Source organism: Odocoileus virginianus, chromosome 2, assembly GCF_023699985.2.
Source record: "Odocoileus virginianus isolate 20LAN1187 ecotype Illinois chromosome 2, Ovbor_1.2, whole genome shotgun sequence".
Taxonomy (NCBI): Eukaryota; Metazoa; Chordata; class Mammalia; order Artiodactyla; family Cervidae; genus Odocoileus; species Odocoileus virginianus.
In genome coordinates, this window is record NC_069675.1 from 67329829 (window position 1) to 67349707 (window position 19879).

Sequence of the window (19879 nt, forward strand, 5' to 3'; positions counted from 1 at the left end):
ATTCATTCTTGGATTCTCTTCTCAGCTTTGCCAATGGATCAAGAGTCATCAGCCAAAGTCTAAGTCCCTATGGGCCACCATCACCTCGAGTGACCTTGGGTGCTCTTGGGTGACTTTGAGTCTCTGGGTCTCAGTCTATTGTCTATGAAATAAGTAGCTTAGATTAGAAAGATCAATGTTTCCCAAGTACCAACCATTCAGTTACCACTTCCATGGTTTGTTTTTTTTGCCACGTCTCTTAAGTACTTGTACCCTTATTTATGTGGTATTTTTCCTCAACTCACTTTTCAAACCCTAAATAAGTTTATTTAAGGGAAATTTATATCACTACCATAATTGGTAAATGATTATTTGTCATAGGGTGTGATAAATATTTACAGTCAAAGTAAAAGAATATTGTAAACTCTCACTGCAAAGTGGCAGTCAGCTTCTGATTTTTCTAGCCAGGAGGAAGATCTCTTTGTTTAAAAAGGAGACTCAAAAGTCTTAGTAAGGTGTTAAAAATTAGCACCAGATTAAGGCTTTCAACTTGATGGTATCAAAAGAATAGAAAGAGAATGAAATAGAAAGGTGAGCCAGTATTATTTCTAGCACCCTAATGATGCTCTATTCTCCCACTGATGTCTTACAATATCCTATACTTAAAGAAACTCTGAACCAAGTTGATGGTTTTCAAATGTCCTTTTGTAGCAAAATCGTTTCAAATGAAATCCCACATGGAGGCCTAATATGCCAAAAGGGGAAGCAAAATAAACCCTCCTTTGGTGGAATGGGGACAGGGCCTCCCCTCCACCTTCCTGAGTGTCCCACAGAAACTTCAGGTCCTTGCATCCCAGTCTGTAATCAGCCCTGTCCAGCCCTGACATTTTATAAGGCAACAGGCAGGAACCCAAGATTTTCCCAGAACCCTTTTCTCTCTTCCGGGTGTTTCCAGATATTTCCACAGAGGCTGTTATCAGCATCTGTGATCCTGGTGCTCTGGTGGGTCCTCTAGGACATGTCACACAGGTTGGGCACACCTGTCCAGCCATCCACAATTCCCGTTACAACAGCCTGGGTCCCCAGGCTGGCCCACAGACACTCTACTGTTCCTCTCTCTGGCAATCCCAGGCTGCCCCCTGCTCTCACAAGGGCAGCAGAAACAGAGCAGCAGAGGTCACCCTTGCCATGCCCCTCAGCATCCAAGACAGCATACCGAGAGACAGATACGTGCCCCCCACCAGTTGGTCCGGGCCCCACCTGAAGCATGGCGGGCAAAGCTGGGCTCCTGCTTGCTGATGGGGATGCTGGGCAATGAGGCCCGGCTGGCCCGCTTCCTCAGGGTGACGCCAAGGTTGTTCCTGCGGGGGCTGCTCAGCCCGGTGGGTACAGACAGGGTCCCGCTGCCCCGGAGGGGAAGGAGGCCTGTGGAGGCAGAGAAAGTCCGTGGACAGAGCTGGTCCTGCCTGGCCCCAGACCCCCCACTTTGGAAATTGGCTCTTCGGTGAACTATGTGAGAGCAAAGGTGACTCCCTGTCCAGTCTCAGGGTGGAGACTGTGTGGATGGGAAGTGTGGAAATGTTCTCTTTTTGGCCCAGGTGTTGGTGAAGGAGTGTCCCCAGCCTGAAGGCGCCTTCCCCAAACACCTAGTACCTTCTTTCATCAAGGTTCTCCGGGAGACCAGGCTCTGGGAAGTGAGCTCTCTGTCCCTCTCCGGCTCCTTTGCCCTGCGGAGTAACTCCATCTCCTTCATCTGCTTCAGCCTCATCTTCTCCTGGGCAGACCTGGCAATGGTGACCTGAATCTGGCACAAGGTCAGAGCAAACTCTGTCACCTTGCAGACCCAATTGTGCTTTCTATACCTTCTTCATTCATTCAGTCATCAGGAACATGAGTGGCTCCTGGGTGCTGATGGCTGTTCTGAAAATGATCAAAAACTCAAAGGCCTTGCTCCCAAAGAACTATGTGGAGTGGTGAGATGGCAGCAAACAGACCAGCCTCTAATGTCAGGCAACCATGCACGGGAAGGAAAGTAAGGGACACAAGGTGATGGGGTTTGTTTCAGGTAGGGAGATCTCAAGGCAGTGAAATTGAAGCAGAAACAGAAACAAAGTAAGGAGCAGACCTTGAGTCTAGGGGCTGCTGGGTGTGGCTGTGAGCCCCGAGGAGGACACTGGTGGGGGTGCCCAGAGTCAGAGGCAAGGCAGGACACAGGTTGGAAGTGGTGGGGTTGGGGCAGGAGCCACAGCACACTAGGCCTAGTGGTCCATGTCGGGACTTGGGCTTCTCTTCTGGAGGACACAGCAAGTCACTGGAGGTTCTGAACAGAAGAGTGGCGTGATCTGATTCCCTCTTCTTTTTCCTTTTTCTTTTTTTGGCTGGGTGGGGGGAATTCTCTAAGTATTGTTCTTTATAACTTTTTATTTTGACATAATTAAAGATTCACAAGAAGTTGCAAAAATAGAACCAAGAATTTCCATGTGGCAGGACTTGGACTAGGATAACCAGAAAAATGATAGAATGACCGGATTCTGGACAAGTTCAAAAGTAGAGCCCACAGCTTTGGCTGATACATGAGGTGTGGGATAAGAGAGACAGGAGGTGGGATGGGCCTGCGATTTGGGGTCAGAGCAGCTGGAAGTCTGGAGTTGCCTTTTACTGCCATTCACAGAGAGAGGACACTGGGAAAAGGAAGTTTTGGGGTGGGGTGGGTGAGAATTCCACATTTAAAATCTTGGATAAGGTAAGTTGGAAATATAACTAAAGACCTAAATGCAGATGTTGAGTATCAGTGCTATATAAATGCAGTCATATAATTTAACAACTCCAGGAGTTCAGGGGAAGCTCTGGGCTGGAGAGGGAGATTTGGGAGCCCTCTGCATAGAGGTGGTACCTAATGCCTTAGGTCAGGTATCAGGTTACAGCAGTCAGTATAAATAGACAAGATGCTAGAGGTGTGAGTTCTGCGAGTGCCATCACAGAGGTCAGGAAGACAGGGAGGGGTCAGCAAAGAAGCACCAGGAAGGGTGTAACTGGCGTAGTCAGAGAGGCAAGAAAGAAGCAGCCCTCATTTCCATTCCTTGGTGGGGAATTCAAGAAGGATGAGCCACAAAAGCTGGCAATCGGTCAAGTTGAAAGAGCACTGAGACTGCTGCACATGGGATGGTGGATCCACCAGTGCCTCAATGGGGGCAATTTCAGCGGGGCTGCGGGAACTAAACCTACTGGCCCACACTCAGGAGAGAACTGGTCAAGAGACAAGGCAGAATTTTTGCTCTGGTTTGGTTTTCTTAAGATGAGAGAGAGCTAAGATGCTGGTGGGGATGATCCAGTGTCAAGGAAATTATTGTTGATGCAGGAGAAGGACAAGTACTGGAGTTGGGATGTCAGATGGATTGAGCTAGAACATTAGCAGAAGGAAGTGAGCAAATGGGCTGCTTGAGGTTGAGATGATGGTGGGGTAGATGTTATTTGCAGTGCCAAGGTCTACGGTATGACCATGGGAGTGAGTGGCTAAGGTGGGTAGAGGATGAGATCATTTCATGGCCCTGAATTATTCCTCCTTTGTCCCATGGTCTGTCACCTGTTGCTAGAGAGGGAGGATGTGGTACCTGGACCTTATCAGCATCACTGGATCCCATAGCACATAGCAGGCTTTCAAGATATGTTTATTGCACTCTTACATCTCTGTTTCGAAGGATGACCATAGCAGTGACTCTGCATGTATGTACGCATGCATCCAGATAATCAACGATGGTGTGATCACTCACCTGGAGCCAGACATCCTGGAATGTGAAGTCAAATGGGCTTTAGGAAGCATCGCTATGAACAAAGCTAGTAGAGGTGATGGAATTCCAGTTGAGCTATTTCAAATCCTAAAAGATGATGCTGTGAAAGTGATGCACTCAATATGTCAGCAAATTTGGAAAACTCAGCAGTGGCCACAGGACTGGAAAAGGTCAGTTTTCATTCCAATCCCAAAGAAAGGCAATGCCAAAGAATGCTCAAACTACCACACAAGTGCACTCATCTCACATGCTAGCACAGCAATGCTCAAAATTCTCCAAGCCAGGCTTCAACAGTACATGAATCTTGAACTTGCAGATGTTCAAGCTGATTTTAGAAAAGGCAGAGGAACCAGAGATCAAATTGCCAACATCTGCTGGATCATCAAAAAAGCAAGAGAGTTCCAGAAAAACATCTATTTCTGCTTTATTGACTACACCAAATTCTTTGACTGTGTGGATCACAATAAACTGTGGAAAATTCTGAAGAGGTGGGAATACCAGGCCACCTGGACCTGCCTCTTGAGAAACCTGTATGCAGGTCAGGAAGCAACAGTTAGAACTGGACATGGAACAACAGACTGGTTCCAAATAGGAAAAGGAGTACATCAAGACTGTATATAGTCACCTTGCTTATTTAACTTATATGCAGAGTACATCATGAGAAATGCTGGGCTGGATGAAGCACAAGCTGGAATCAAGATTGCTGGGAGAAATATCAATAACCTCAGATATGCAGATGACACCACCCTTATGGCAGAAAGTAAAGAAGAACTAAAGAACCTCTTGATGAAAGTGAAAGAGGAGAGTGAAAAAGTTGGCTTAAAGCTCAACATTCAGAAAACTAAGAGCATGGCATCCGGTCCCATCACTTCATGGCAAATAGATGGAGAAACAGTGGAAACAGTAGCTGACTTTATTTTTGGGGGCTCCAAAATCACTGCAGATGGTGATTGCAGCCATGAAATTAAAAGACGCTTACTCCTTGGAAGGAAAGTTATGACGACCCTAGACAGCATATTAAAAAGCAGAGACATTATTTTGTCAACAAACAAAGGTATATCTAGTCAAGACTGTAGTTTTTCCAGTGGTCATGTATGGATGTGAGAATTGGACTATAAAGAAAGCTGAGCGCCAAAGAATTGATGCTTTTGAACTATGGTGTTGGAGAAGACTCTTGAGAGTCCCTTGGGCTACATGGAGATCCAACCAGTCCATCCTAAAGGAGATCAGTCCTGGGTGTTCATTGGAAGGACTGATATTGAAGCTGAAACTCCAATACTTTGGCCACCTGATGTGAAGAGCTGACTCATTGGAAAAGACCCTCATGCTGGGAGGGATTGGGGGCAGGAGGAGAAGGGGACAACAGAGGATGAGATGGTTGGATGGCATCACCGACTCAATGGACATGAGTTTGGGTGGACTCCAGGAGTTGGTAATGGACAGGGAGGCCTGGTGTGCTGTGGTTCATAGGGTCGCAAAGAGTCAGACACGACTGAGTGACTGAACTGAACTGAACGCATGCATGCTCTGTCGTGTCCGACTCTTTGTGACCCTATGGACTGTAACCCACCAGGCTCCTCTGTCCACGGGACTCTCCAGGCAAGAATACTGGAGTGGGTTGCCATTTCCTTCTTCAGGAGGTCTTCCAGACCCAGCGATCAAACCAGGGTCTCTTGCAACTCCTGCCTCGGCAGATGGATTATTTTACCACCAAGCCATGTGGGAAGCCCAGTGACTCTCCAAGTTTCACTAAATTCATCCAGACTAGGATCTAGAATCCCAGGGACAGCAGAGCCTGGTGGGCTGCCATCTGTGGGGTTGCACAGAGTCGGACACAACTGAAGTGACTTAGCAGCAGGATCTGTATGAATCATCTGGATCAAGGTCGCCTTAGAAGTACAAGGTATTTGTCAGCCTGTGAAACAGCCTTTGGCTGATCTGCCTCTGAGTCAGCTGCCTCTAGGTTGCTATCTTGGGTGCTGGTTCAAATTACTTGGTTTGGTTCACCTAAGCCCTTCTGCCATCTCCCCCACATCCTACTTCCTTCTGAACCACGTGTGACCTCCTTCTGTCCTCGCCTCCTCCCTCAGCCCCACCCCTCATCTCCCTGCTGTACTCTCCACTTCACCTAGGCTCCCCACCTCTATCCTTCTCCTCCTTTCTTTCCTCTTTTTTTCCATAGCCTTCACCCAAAACCCATCTACAGGTTCCATCCTTAAGGACTAGAGCAGCTGCCTCAGGGTTCTTCCTTGCTTTCCTCAAGCCGGTCCCACACTTATTTACTTCAGAAACATGTGCATCTTCAGCCAGTGTTCTACTCTCACCCCAGCTTCCTCCTCCCCTCGCTTTCCAGGTACCTTGGTTCCACTCCCCTTCTGGTCCTCCTCTTTTAACAAGGGGTGAACTTCTTTGGCATGGCTGAAGGAGAAGGATGTCAGCATCGGAGCAGACTGAGATAAAGGCAGGGCAGGCTTCTCAGGAGCAGCAGACCTGTCTCTGACAGGCGGGATCAAAGGTCTTGGCTCTGAGGAATGGAGAGCAAGAATAGAACTGAGGACGCCCAGCACCTGAGAGCAGCAGCCGTTGGGATTAAGGCTCTACAGCCCTGTGGTTGGTGTAACATTTAACTGTCTAAGCCCTCCACCCTCAGTTCTTCTGCCCTATGCTTCCTTAAAAGGGCAAGGCACAGGTTGCATTCACTCTACAGAGCAGCGCTTGCAGGTATAGAACAGGCTGCCTGAGGACCAACACCCTCCTCCTTTCACGCATCCGTCCATGCATCCGTCTATCAACAATTATTGCACACTTTATTCTAAGACTAGAGTTGGGTGGGGTGGAGAGGAGGGTGGGCAGGAAATAGGGGCAGACCTGTTATCTAAGAGGTTTGAAATATTTTCTGAGAATGTAAGTCTGTCTTAACTGGGAGACAATACTTCAGAAAGAGGAAAAACAAAATGAGCCCACTGATCAATATACACTACCATGCTCCTATCTGAGGCTATAATATAGCAGGAAAGAGCCAGAGAATTAATGCCAGCCTAATGCTCTCATTTTACAGATGGGAAAGCTGAGACTCAGTGACCTTCAGATGCTCTTATGATTAATAAGATTCAAATTCATTCCAAATGACATCAAACCCATAGTATTTCTTTGTCATTCCATATTTACCCAATTAACAAACTTTAAGAACATGTTTCTTGTTTTAGGGACAGTGTGGGGGTAGATGCATTAGATTTCCTTTAATGAAAGAAACGTTAACCAGGTTCTCCTGCTCACAAAGTTCGGAGTTCACTGTCCTTGAGTGAACTTGCAAATCAGGTCTCCTCCAGGAAGGGGGGCCACCACCTGGGGCTGCCTGAGGCTGGAAAGGGTGTCTTGCATCTGGGGATCTGGCAGGGCTCTTGGGTCCCCCCAGATCTCTGCCCGGCCCCTGCCTTCTACCAAAGATCCCTCCTTGGAGAAGGCTCTAGAACCAAGGGGCAAAGCCTCTGTCTGCTGGAAAGTAAGACAGGGCTGAGGACACAGGTGTCCAGGTGCCAGCTAACCAGGGCAGGGACTACGGGAAAGCCCTCAGCTTCAGACACTACCACATGAGCCCCGACAATGTGCCAAACGTGGTGCCCACATTGGGCACTGTTGTCCCCTGCTGACAGCTGGAAGGACTCTGCCAGTTTATACCCCCCTTTTGCCTATGCCTCCAAGAGACACCCTGGAAAGTCTTGTCCAAGCAGCCTGGCCCCTGCCCCCCAAGGACTTGGTTCTCAAGCAACAACCTCGTGGGGCAGACAAGGGAGTAGCTCTAGGCTGGTGTCTCCTGGCCCAAAACCCCCTTCCAGTGCTCTCAGGAACCTCTTATGGGACACTGGGTGCCCATGCGTGTCACACTGGACTGCCCCAGCTCACCCTGCCGCAGCCCAGCCAGAGAGGGGAGACTGGCCTCAGCAGAGGTTTCTATGCCAGGCCTGCCTTTCAGGCCCAGATGGGCATCCTGACCCTGGGGCCTCGTGGGCAGCAGCCTCCCCCTGACCAACTGACCTGCTGCTGAGCTGATTACAGAGTGACCTGCCCGGAAGCTGGGCAACAGTCCACCCGCTCCTGCCAGTCAGCACAGCAGCTGCCACCAAACCCCTAGGCCTGCGGCCCAGGGTTCTCTGCCCATGTCCCCTCACTCGACCTTCCATCCTCCCCACGAATTAGGTCATAGGCTGGAGAGCCTCTCTGAGCCTCAACCACCTGCCTCACTGCCAGCCCAGCTGGCTCTCTTCCCCTGACGCCGAAACCTCCCGGGATCGGCTGACCAAGGGATTCATGGGATGCAGTTTAATTTCTCACTCTGTCTGGAAAGGAATGCTCTATTCGCTTAGACCCATGTGTCTCCTGCATTGGCAGGCGGGTTCTTTACCACTAGCACCACCTGGGAAGCCTGGGGCAGCCACAGGATGGGACAAAACCCCACCTTTGGAGCCGTGAGGACCTGCGTGCTTTCTGTGCACTGAGACTAAGACGGAGGTCCAGCCTGGTGAACCTCAGTGCACCCCTTCCTCTATCAGATGGGACAGCACCGTCTCTCTCGGCTGGGTGATCATGAAGCAACCTACGCTGGTGGAGGGTAGCACAGAGCAGGGGCCACCCTCCCTGGCACCAGGCGACTTCTGCTTCCCCCTCCAAGAAATGAGGGCAATGAGTCTAAGAGCACCCAGATCTCCTCTAGCCCTAATTCTGATCCCATGATCCAACCCAGGAACCAGAGAGTCAAATAACAAATGGAAGAGTGCAAGGTGTGTACGTACCCAGAGATCTGGGGGTCTTCTCCCGAGGCCCATGCTCCCGGACCAATCTTAAAAGAATGGGGGAGAAAAAAGCACCATGAGAGATGGCAAGCAAGAGCTAGCTTCCAGGCTACCTCCAGGATGGGGTGACAGATGAGAGGGGGATGAGACAGAGGGGGCCATGGGTGCCCCTGTAAAGAGGCTCTTGGCCAGGTGTTCAAGGCAGCAGGAGATGCAGCTCCTTCTGGACTTGAGGGCAGGCTGACCAGCAGGCTTGGCCCAGACAAAACTCAGAGCCCTGTTTTCTGACTGCATAGACCATTGATTCCCCAGGAAGCCAGCCTCCATGAGTAAACCGCTCAGTCCAACAGGAAGCCCTGCCCCTGCTGTGTGCACAGGAGATGGGGGTGAATCTCCTCCCAGCTCAGGACAGACTGACTTCAAGTCCTCTCCCAACCCATGAGAGCTCGGGGACCCACTCCTTCTCCCCTCCAGGGTCTAGAGGGAATGACCCCCTTTGCTGCTGAGGGGAAATCACCACTGCTTTATAGGAGACGTTCTGTTCAAACTGAGCACAGGAAGGGAAGATGAGGCATTCCTGGCACTGGTTTTAATTGCAGTTTTTAAAATAAACAGTACTATTTACTCATTCCTGTGTGCATGTTGTTGCTTCAGCCATGTCCAGTTCTTTGCAGCCCCATGGACTGTAGCCTGCCAGGCTCCTCTGTCTATGGGATTCTCCAGGCAATAACACTGGAGTGGGTTACCATACCCTATTGAAGATGTACTATGTGCAAAGCACTGTGTAGACACTGGGAATACAGCATCACTAAGACAGGTGGTGATGCATTCATGGGCCTTACATTCCCAGGAAGAGCAGATATACATTATCTAACATGGACTTCTCTTATCTCACTGGGAAATGCATAGACAGCAGAAGGCTCTGGTGGGGCTGACAGGGGTGACAAGTCACAGCATGAGAACTGGGACATGACATCCTGTGCTCTGGCTTCAGAGTATTCACCCAGCAGGATGACCCAGGCTGGGATGACCGGAGGACAGGCCACAGGAGAGCCCACTTGAGTGCCTGCCCAGATATAGGGACTTCTAATGAGGGGACCGTGGAGATCAGGGGACCAGAGGTCTACAGGAAGGGCCAGAGCCTGGGCCAACCAAGACTCAGAGTTGCTCCCTGGGACAGACACAGCTTCCTAGATCAGGACCCAGAGGGAGGGCTTGTGTGTCTTGGAGACTGTAGGCAACCACTCCAGGGCTCTAGGTCTTTGCCCATTGGAACCCACCACTAGGTCTTTGTCATTGGAACCCACCACTGCCCAGCTGTACTAACAGGGCTGGGGGCAGAGGTGAGCTGGGAAGTCCCTTTGGTGGTTCTGGCTAGGCATGGAGTGGGCATGGGGCACTGATAATCCTGGTGCTGCTTCCTCCCTCAGATCCGGCCGCCTCTGGCCCCTGGCCCACAGCCTCGCCCCTTTGACCTATAGTTGGAGGCTGTTTTCCCTTCCCCTCTGAGCAGAGGATGTGGCCTCAGAGCACGTGGCTCAGTCTCCTTCAAGCTGTGGACCTTGTCAAACCTCTCCTTCCCTTCTCTAGAGACCCATTAGCAGAAAGGACAGAGGCCAAAGTCACCCACACCCAGAGAGCCTTCACTTTTCTCCACACAGCATTCCAGCCCCTCCTCCCTCTTCTGAACCGCCACCATGACCTGAGGTGGTCCCACCAGGCCGCACGAAAATGATGGGAACAGCAAAGTTCTACCTGCATCGACAGTCTTCTCCATGCACCTGGCCAGACATCTAAGCATCTACCAGTGTCCCCAGCAGCACAAGTTGAACCCACTCACGAGTGACCACCCCACTGCCCCAAAGCCTGCCTCTCCTCCTAATTCCCTGTCCTGGTGAAGCCATCACCATCTGTCTGGCTGTTTATCCAGTAACTCTGGCATGGGCCTCAGCTCACTACCTGCTTCATCCCACAGCCATCCAGTCACCAACCCCCTCCCCCACTTCTTCACTTTTCGGGCCCCTCTGCACACTGACCACTGCAGACCAGGGCCCCACAGCCTCTGCCCATTCAGGCACCCACAGCTTCTCCCCTGGATCCCTGAGGCAACCCCCAACAGTGTGCACAGCCCATGCCACACGGCCGTAGCCAAAGTGGCCTTCCTAAATCAGATCTGACATCACTTCACACCAAAAAGCCTCCAGTGGCACCTCACTGCTTCAGGGTAAAGCTCACACTCCTTAGTTTAGCAGATGGGCCCTTCAGCCCTGCGTATCTCACCCCGGTCACACACAGATACAGCGCTGCTGGAAAACTAGCCCCGCCCCAAACGCCTCAGTCACTCTTCCTTCCCTGCTCTCCCTGGGCTCCGTCTCACAGACCCCGCCTCAGCCTTCAAAACTCAGCTCAGGCCTCGCCTTCTCTGAGAAGTCTTCCCAGCCTGATCGAGATCATTTTCCACAGCACTCCTCAGAATGAGAGGCAGCCTTCTATCTTAGCGTTTACCTCACTGAACTTTTAGTCAATGGTCTACTAGTAAATATCTCATGAGCTCCCAGAACACAGAGAATGTCTTGCTTGGCTTTGCTTTACTGACACCTGATACAAAGTCTGGCACAGAGAGGTTCTTAACAGCTTTTAGGTGAGTCAATGGATGCCTGGACACATGGACAGATAGACAGATGAAAGGATGGATGAAATGGTAAGGGAAGCTCCCTTCCAGCTGTTGGCTAGCCTCCCAGGGTCAATGGAGAGAAATCCATGTCATAACCTGACAGCAAGTAGGCAGATACTTCAGATAGTTATCTGCCTAATCCATGCATGACTAATCCATGGCAGTTAACATGGGAGCTTGACACCATGGGAGCCACAGAAATGTCCAGATATAGCCCCTGCCTTATAGTGCTGCAAGTTCAAGAATAGAAATGAAGTTGAAATAAAAGGTGAGCAAATAAGTAGGTGGGAGGTGGCTGGACAGCACACAGGCTGGGTGTTGTATGAACAGAGCCCTTCCCCTCATCCCAAGGAGGCCAGGGAAGACCTGACAGAGAGGGTGGACGTGGAGCTGGGGCTTGAAAAATGTAGGCAGTGATCAGCAGGCCAAGGATAAGAGGCTCACTTGGGGCTGCAGGGAGGTGCCATCCAGGGCTGGACACGGGTATGAGGGGGCAGGGGGCGGGATTCCGCTCATGCTCCCACAGAGCAGCACAGGAGGAAGTGTGAAGTGGTGGACTAGAACACCCTGAATGTCTGGCCAAGGAGACTCCTGTTTAAGCTGCTGGCACCAGGAAGTCAATAGAAGTGAGGTGCATGGAAGGGGTGTATTCGGGGAGTGGGGGGGTGGATGAAAACAAAAGATCAGGATGGAGAGCTCAGGGCCACAAGGAGATGGGGTAGGAGCTCCAGGAGGAGGTTAAAAGGGAGCCAGTAAGTGCAAACTAAGAGCAAAGGCAGGGGCAAGCAGGGTTGGTAGCTTTCGTATTGTCTATAGTTGTTTAAGAAAGCCCTCATGGGATGTGGCAATCTGTCAGGAACAGGAGGCAAGAGTTAAAAATGATGCTGAAATTGGAAGATCAAAGAGCACTCCTGCACCCCAGTGGAAATTGGGAGGTCATGGGAGAGAGACAGTTAGGGGAAACACGAAGAGCTCCATTCGTGATTCTGTGGTGGTGGTATATCCTCCCTCCCTCCTTCCCTCCAACACTCCATCTGCATCAGCCTTGAGGGCCCTGGGAATGCTCAACAGGAGGAGGGAAGCCCAGGGGATGTGGAAGTTTTCCATCACACTTGACCTTGGAAGCCACCTGCACAGATAAGACTCCCAGGAGAGAACAAGGAGATGGAGATGAAGAGTTCTGGAATGTATTTAAGAAATAAGGAAAGAAGGCACACAGGAGACTGGAAGTCAGGAAGGTGAGGAAGGCAAAGAATTCAAGGATATCAACAACTCAAACAATACCAAAAAGTCAAGAGCAGTGGGATAGGTAGAAAGGTCACTTATCTGGGGCCAGAGAGTCATGAAAGCCACCAAGAACTCTCAGAGGGGAGGAAGAGGAAGAGCAGGAAAGGAGGAGGCGGTCTCGATGGTAAGAAGGTAGAGGTCGGTGGAGGAAGAGGTTGATAGAAAAATTGAGCAGAGAACTTAAATCCAGGAGCAGGTCCGCAGATGGGTTCCCACACTCCACCAGGTACAATAATGTATGGACATGTATTTGGACAGAAGGGGAGGCAATGTGGGAGACAGGACGCTTGAGAGAAATGGGTACAACAGACCCCAGAAAGAGGGCTCTCTCTCCTTCTCCCTGTCTATCTCTATCTCTCCCTCTCTCTCAAACACACACACACACACACACACACACACACTCCAACATCAGTCTGATCTGACTATGGGGATGATCTTGGCCATATAGAAAGTACTGTCTGTCCCACTTACAAGCCGTAAGTCCAGATTCATTACAACACAGAGATCCTCTACTCACTGATTCCCAGTTTTTTGGAGTATGAAGACCCCTTTTTAAGTCCAAGACTTTTGTAGACTACCACCCCCTCCACCGTACATAGACACAATAATGCTTGCATTTTTAGTGTCCATTCATTAAGAAAATGCACCATCACAAAAAGCTATCATGAATCCAATAGCGCTTTAAAATTACTCATACTCTATTCATCAGGGCAGCAACCACACTTATCAGGATACTGGTAGAAGGCAGAGGTCAAGACATTGCTAATTAAGCCTATACACCCCTCCTTGCTGGAGTCAAGGGTCAGCTCTGTGACTGCCCCAAGCCAGAGGCTCATGGTGGAGGACACTGCCCTCCACACATCTGGCCCCCAGAGCTCTGCCCTGGTGTGGAGACCCAGTCATAGAGAGTCCAAGCAGATCTTGGAGGGTAGAGGAGGGAGGACCACAAGATAGTTTTGATTTAGGGCTGCTTACCGTGTGGTGGGGGGCCTCAGGCCCGTGAGGATGTCCTGGCCTAGAGGCAAGAGGCTGGGAAGGGAGCCAGGTGTGGAGGAGGTCCCAGCAGGCACCTTGGTCTTTGGGATGGGTGGGATCACAATGCCCCCCAGGGACCTGTGCATCTTCTCATCATTGCAGTGCAAGTACTGTTTGGAAATCTGTACCTGGGAGCAGAGGTGAGGGAGGGGTCTGGTCCATGAAACAGTCCACTCGGGAAGCTCACCTCCCAGGTGCCTCGCGCAGAGTGGTCCCTTCTACCTGCAGCACTGGTAGGTATCCTGTTTCTCTTTCCAGTAACACAACCCTGGGACCCCTGAGCTCATAATTTCCTTACCATTTAAACGAAAAGGGGGTCCTCTCATTCCTACTCCAACCCCTTTTGTCATTATTATTAGCTGTTTTTCTGTTCTCACTTCAGAAAATCCTAGAACATCAGAGCTGAAAGGGATCCTCAAAAACATCAGGTCCAATTCCCTTTTCTTAGTGCATGAGGCCCAGAGAGGGAAGTGACTTGCCCAAGGTCACACAGCCAGTGACGGGCAGAGTGGAAACCAGAACCTAAATCTCCTGAGTCTTAACCCAGTATTCTTTCCCCTCTGCCACAGTCCTTTGCCAAAAGTGAGGAGGGTCAGAACCATAAGAAATTCTGGAACATTTAGATCAGAGAAGGCTTGAGAACCATCACATGTAAGATGGATGGTCACACAGCCTCTGCTGAGGAGCTGGTTCAGTACCTCTGGGACAACTGCCAGAGAAGATACCTTCAGAGATGCTCAGGGACCAGGAACAGGGATTGGTAACAGAAGGATGGGAGGCAAGACTTAGAGCAGTCCAATTGCCTTACCTCCTGGGCACCGGGTCTCGGCTCCTGGGGACCCTGACAGCTTGTGGGCGGGCCCAGGCCCTTCTCCTTGGCTCCGCTGGCTTCTGGGGTGGTGGGGATGCTCTGAATGGGTGGCATTGGCCTGGACACCCTCAGCAGCCTCTGAGATGTGGCCCGGGGGATGGCAGTCCGCAGGGGAACTCCTTTGGGGCCTCCGCCGGGATCCAGAGTGGCTGTGTGGGGTGGGGATGGGGAGTAAGTGAGTCCCCGGAGTGTGTGGAGTGGAGTTGATTGAGTTGCTGGCAATAGGGCCTTATGTCCTCTGGAGGTTAGGATGGCGAGAGGAGGGGACAGATGTTCCCCCAGCCCCAAGCCCACCCCTAGACTGTGCTGAGTGTCCTTTCCCACTCCTGTAAAATTTGGTAGAAAGTGTCAAAGTCACCTATTTAAAATTCAGAATAAATTAATTAAATAATTAAAATTCAGAGGCAGGTTGGATAGAAAGGGGAACAAAATCAGTACTGACTTAGGAGGGAGGGCAGAGGGTTCTAGTTCTTATATCCACCTGAAAACCACTGGGTGGCTTTAGCATAGTTGGCAGAAGTGGGAGGAAGAAGGTGGTCAGATCTGTGTTCGAAAAGAATTCCTCTGCAGTGAAGACTAGAAGGAGGCGAGGGTGGGAATGGGGGGTCCGGTTGGGAGCCGCTGCAGAGGCCCAAGTGGGAGACGGCATTCCAGGGAGGAGGCAGGGGCTGTAGAGAGGGTGCCCCCCTGACCACCTCTGACCCCTACTGACTCACAGTCCAGGTGGCCTGGGGCCCCTGACCTTAGGGTTGGGGGCTGCGCAGGACCCAGGGCTCACCGCGGGAAGATGCTGCCAAGCCTTCCGAGAGTCTCCTTTTCTTGAGCTTGTCCTTGATCTGGGTGGTGTCCCGGGCCACACTGTTGGCCTCTGACTCCAGCGAGGGGAGTGGCACCAGTGGGTGGGGACCTGGAGACAGAGCCGCGAGGTTCCTGGGGTGGCCGTTCCTGGCCTGCCAGCTCTTCAGGGGAGCATCCAGCTTGAGGCTGCCAGGGTCTCCATGTCCACTCAAGAGCTGTGACGGCTTCTCCAGGAGGGCGCTGGGCACTGGCTGGAGGGAGGCTGAGGGAGGCAGAGACAAGAATTGCTATGCTAGAGGAGCCCACTCCCCGCCCCACTTCCCTGGGTGCTAAGACCACCCAGGCCCTGGGACCTCAGCTCTGCCTTCTTGGGCTCACGGGGCCTTCCTGCGGTTCCTAGGAGAGTCCCACTTCCCTGTTCCAGTGGGAGCCCTCCATACACCTCCATCCTTTGAGGCAGAGAATTGAAAAGTGAAGTGAAGTGAAGTGAAGTCGCTCAGTTGTGCCCGACTCTTTGCAACCTCATGGACTTTAGCCTACAAGGCTCCTCTGTCCATGGAATTTTCCAGGCAAGAGTACTGGAGTGGGTTGCCACTTCCTTCTCCAGGGCATCTTCCTGACCCAGGGATCGAACCCAGGTCTCCTGCATTGCAGGCGGACACTTTACTGTCTGAGCCACCGGGAAGCCCAAGGACCCACCTAAAACACAGGATATGTCCAGCAGGGACCAGGGTAAAATTAACACCTGCCCATGGCTTGAAGACACAGTGAGGCATCTAAACACACCCATCTCCTCCCTCCAGGATGAGGTCCAAGCTCTGCTCTGTGGTCACTGACCCTGTCTGCGTGGCTGCCAGGTGGAATGGCCCATCTCTGTCCCAAGGCCCCAGAGAGGCTGCCGGGACACTCGAAGGCCATTTGATGTGATGGGGTCACCAGGCCCGTCCCCCTATCTCACCTTCTCCAAAAGTCTTCAGGCTGGAGTCACTGCTTCCACCCGGGAGAGCAAGGGGCCCAGCACTGCTCTGGGGAACGCTGCCACAGTACACGGCCACGGGAGCCGGAACTTTGGCTGGTGACAGAAAGGGAGGGAGAGCAGTGTCTTAGAGTCCACTAAGGCCGGGATAGAGGGCAGACGGCCCCAGGCCCTCTGGGACCCATCCCCCAAATCAGAGCCTTGCCCTCAGGTGGGGACTTGCCACCCCGACCCCAGCCGGCCAGGGCACCTTGGTCCCCACCAAAGCCCACTTCCCAGCCCTCTCCGCGTGACTTCTCCCAGCTTTGCTCCAAACCCTCCCCACACTCTACCTTCTCAGCCTCCTTCGTGGGCTCCCCGGTCCTCGGCCCTGAGCACAGTGGCCTGTTCCCTGAACTGCTCAGGCATTCCCAGTTCTCCACACTCCTCCCAAGGAGCCTCCAGGCCCCTGCAGAGGCCGCTCCCAGGAGCAGCAGCTCCACCTCACAAGCACCCATTCCCCTCCAGGCGGGACCTCTGCCTCCCTCACCCTCTAGAGGAAACGGGCTCACACGGCCGGCTCCCAGCAGCAACGCCAGGCCTCGAACGCTGTTTCCTGATACAGACTTGGCCACACTGTCTCCTGCCCTGTCAGCTGAGGAAAACGGGGCCACCCAGCCCTCCCATGGACCCACTCCTGCATTCTTGGCCCGTCTTCATTTTCCCACTACAGAACTCTACCCTCAGTCAGCCTATCAGCTCAGAGAGTGGAGGCAAAGCCCCGGTTGAGGAATCTGGAGCCAGATAGGGAGCCCCCCACAGGAGGCTGAGCAGGGAGGCCCCACAGAGAGCCTGGCCCAGATGGAAAGGCATGGCAGCCTGACCACATCTCCCAAGCAGAGTCTGTGGGAGTATCCAAGGAAGATCCCCACCCCAACGACATTCCTTGGGGCCCCTTACCAGGGGGTACATCGTCACGGGTGCCCATGCCCTGGGTGGAGGAGGCTCTTGGGGGTTTGTCCAGAGGCAGCAGCTACTTTCTGGGCTGTGAGCACTATCCTCAAGCATCCAGAGGATTCCAACCTATAACATCCAGGGACGTATGATGGAGAGAGGCAGAGAGAACCAGTACAAATCACAAACTCTTTTTAAACCGCTTTGTGGGAAGCCCACCAGAAGCTAAAACATTCTTTCTTCTTCTTTTTTTTTTAAGAGCTTAAAAAATGTTATTTCTTTTTGACTATGCCGGGTCTTTATTGTTGTGTGGGGTTTTCACTAGTTGCGGCAAGCAGAGACTATTCTCTAGTTGTGGTGCACGGACTTCTCATTCCTTGGCTTCTTTTGTCTCAGAGCACAGGCTCTAGGCATTGGGGCTTCAGTAGTTGTGTCACATGCACTTAATAGTTGCAGCTACCAGATGCTAGACCACAGGCTCAATAGCTGTGGCCCAGGGACTTAGTTGCTCCTAGACATGTGGAATCTTCCCAGATCAGGGATTGAAACTGTGTCTCCTGCATTGACAGGTGGTTTCTTTACCACTGAGCCACCAGAGAAGCCCTTAAAGCATTCTTGTAGTAAAGACATCTGCCACTGGCTTCCCAGGTGGTGCTAGTAGTAAAGAACTCACCTGCCAATGCAAGAGATGTAGAGACATGGGTTCAATCCCTAGGTCAGGAAGATCCCCTGGAGGAGGGCATGGCAACCTGGTCCAGTATTCTTGCCTGGAGAATTCCATGGAGAGAGGAGCCTGGTGGGCTATCGTCCATAGGGTTGCAAAGAGTCGGGCATGATTGAAGCGACTTAGCACTTGTCATGGACCAAAGGGGACTTTTAACATTCAGACTCTCTTGGACACTTTAAAGTTTCCAAGTCCCCAGGTTGCATAACTGTTGAATTCAGTTCAGTTGCTCAGTTGTGTCTGACTCCTTGCAACCCCATGGACTGCAGCACACCAAGTTTCCCTGTCCATCACCAACTCCCGGAGCTTGCTCAAACTCAGGTCTATCAAGTTGGATAGTTGATGCCATCCAACCATCTCATCCTCTGTCATCCCCTTCTCCTCCTGCCTTCAATCTTTCCTGGCATCAGGGTCTTTTCCAATGAGTCACTTCTTCTCATCAGGTAGCCAAAGTATTGGAGTTTCAGTTTCAGCATCAGTCCTTCCAATGAATATTCAGGACTGATTTCCTTTAGGATGGACTGGTTTGATCTACTTGCAGTCCAAGGGGCTCTCAAGACTGCATGACTGCAGACAGTCCATTATGTAGACAGTCCATGTAGACAGTCTGCATGACTGTAGACAGTCCATTATGAAGAGTGTCAGTGAAACACATGAACCCAGCTTTGCTAGTGGCTTTGGTGTTGACACAGTCACCTCAGGGTCTTGGGGAAGGTTGAGCTTATCAAGGGGGAGTCTGACACTGCCTTTCCCTACAAGTTTCTACTTTCCTCATTACTCTGGTAGCTGCCCTGGAAGCTCATGCTGAGTCAAGCTTTGCAACCCCTCTTTCCACTCAAGGATGCAGCAGGGGACTCTGCAGAGACTAACTCCCTTGTTTTTTCTCAGGCACACGGGTCTTCTTCTGCATGAAGTTCCTGGCCCTCATTCTCACTTTGTTGAGCAAGCCAACCTCAGACACTCCCAGCCATCTCATTGTCCTGAGCTGACCGCTTGACCCCTCCAAGCCTCTTTCCAGCCTCCCTTAACCCTCTGGGGCCAGTCATCCATTCCTGCCCTTGACCTGACTTCATTCTTTTCCCATGTAATAAAGGTCTTGCCGCAGACTCTGCAAGTTCACTCAGTTTTATAAATTCTCTGCTGATATCATACTGACCCATTTCCACCCTGACAGGTAGGGATGAATGACCAGAGATGATCAGTGATAAAATCAGGACAAAGGCTGCACCTTCCAAATCCTCCAGTTTCTGCCCCAGAGTAGGTCCCTTGAGATACCACCTAGGGACAGGGCAGAAGGCAATGCCAGACTTTTTTTGCTGAGCAAAAAATCCTAACCCAGGAACTGAAAACACCTGCCTTCTGTCTGGAAGCCGGCCCAACATGTCCCCACCCAGACCCCAGCGGGCAGAGCAGCTCCTAGCAGCCCTCCTGGCCAAAGAGAGGTTCCGGACCAGCCTCTGAGATCGTGCTGATTACAGCCTCCAGCCACTCGATTCTCTGAGGAGAATTTTCCACAAAATCAGAGGAGAAGGCAACAGCCTGTCATGGTAGTGACAAGCAGCCCGGAATAGCTGAGAGACACGGCCCTTCTCCAGAGCAACGGAGAGGGAGATTTTATTCCACGGGTCCCAACACCCTACCTCTCGCCTCTCTGAGTGAGAGAGACTCAAGAATTTGTCAAGATGGCTGCTTCCAGAAAAACCCAGAAGGAACATTCCTTGGGGGACAGATTGAATTAAAGTAAACAAGCTGGAGTCCAGGCTCTGGACGCCACAGACTCCTGCCACCTGTATCTAACCAGAGTGCAGACTTTCTGTGCGAATCACATGTGGAAACATGGTGTTTAGCTACAGCCTTGCTCTCAGTCTCAGCTGCAGATCAAAATCTCCTGCAAACTGATCAGAAGGACAGATTCCAAGGCGGCACCCAGGCATCCACAGAAGCAGACTCTTCCAGGGAACGGCCACAGGGCTTTGTCTAGTTAATTCTCTTCCCTTAACTCCTGAGTGCCTCTGATGTTCACA

General features: G+C 51.6%; 1 protein-coding gene across 1 annotated transcript in view; it reads right to left on the reverse strand.

The window, feature by feature from the left end:
• Nucleotides 1-16695, reverse strand: part of TOGARAM2 (TOG array regulator of axonemal microtubules 2) — a 41771-nt gene extending 25076 nt beyond the window's left edge. Inside the window, exons 1-9 of the mRNA XM_070472789.1 lie at nucleotides 16449-16695; nucleotides 16181-16294; nucleotides 15203-15484; nucleotides 14362-14573; nucleotides 13494-13681; nucleotides 8558-8604; nucleotides 6125-6291; nucleotides 1633-1783; nucleotides 1240-1404 (exon numbers count right to left, since the gene is read on the reverse strand). Coding sequence (XP_070328890.1) covers nucleotides 1240-1404; nucleotides 1633-1783; nucleotides 6125-6291; nucleotides 8558-8604; nucleotides 13494-13681; nucleotides 14362-14573; nucleotides 15203-15484; nucleotides 16181-16294; nucleotides 16449-16695 — 1573 coding nt within the window. The remainder of the gene's footprint in view (nucleotides 1-1239; nucleotides 1405-1632; nucleotides 1784-6124; nucleotides 6292-8557; nucleotides 8605-13493; nucleotides 13682-14361; nucleotides 14574-15202; nucleotides 15485-16180; nucleotides 16295-16448) is intronic.
• Between the last annotated feature and the right edge of the window lie 3184 nt (nucleotides 16696-19879).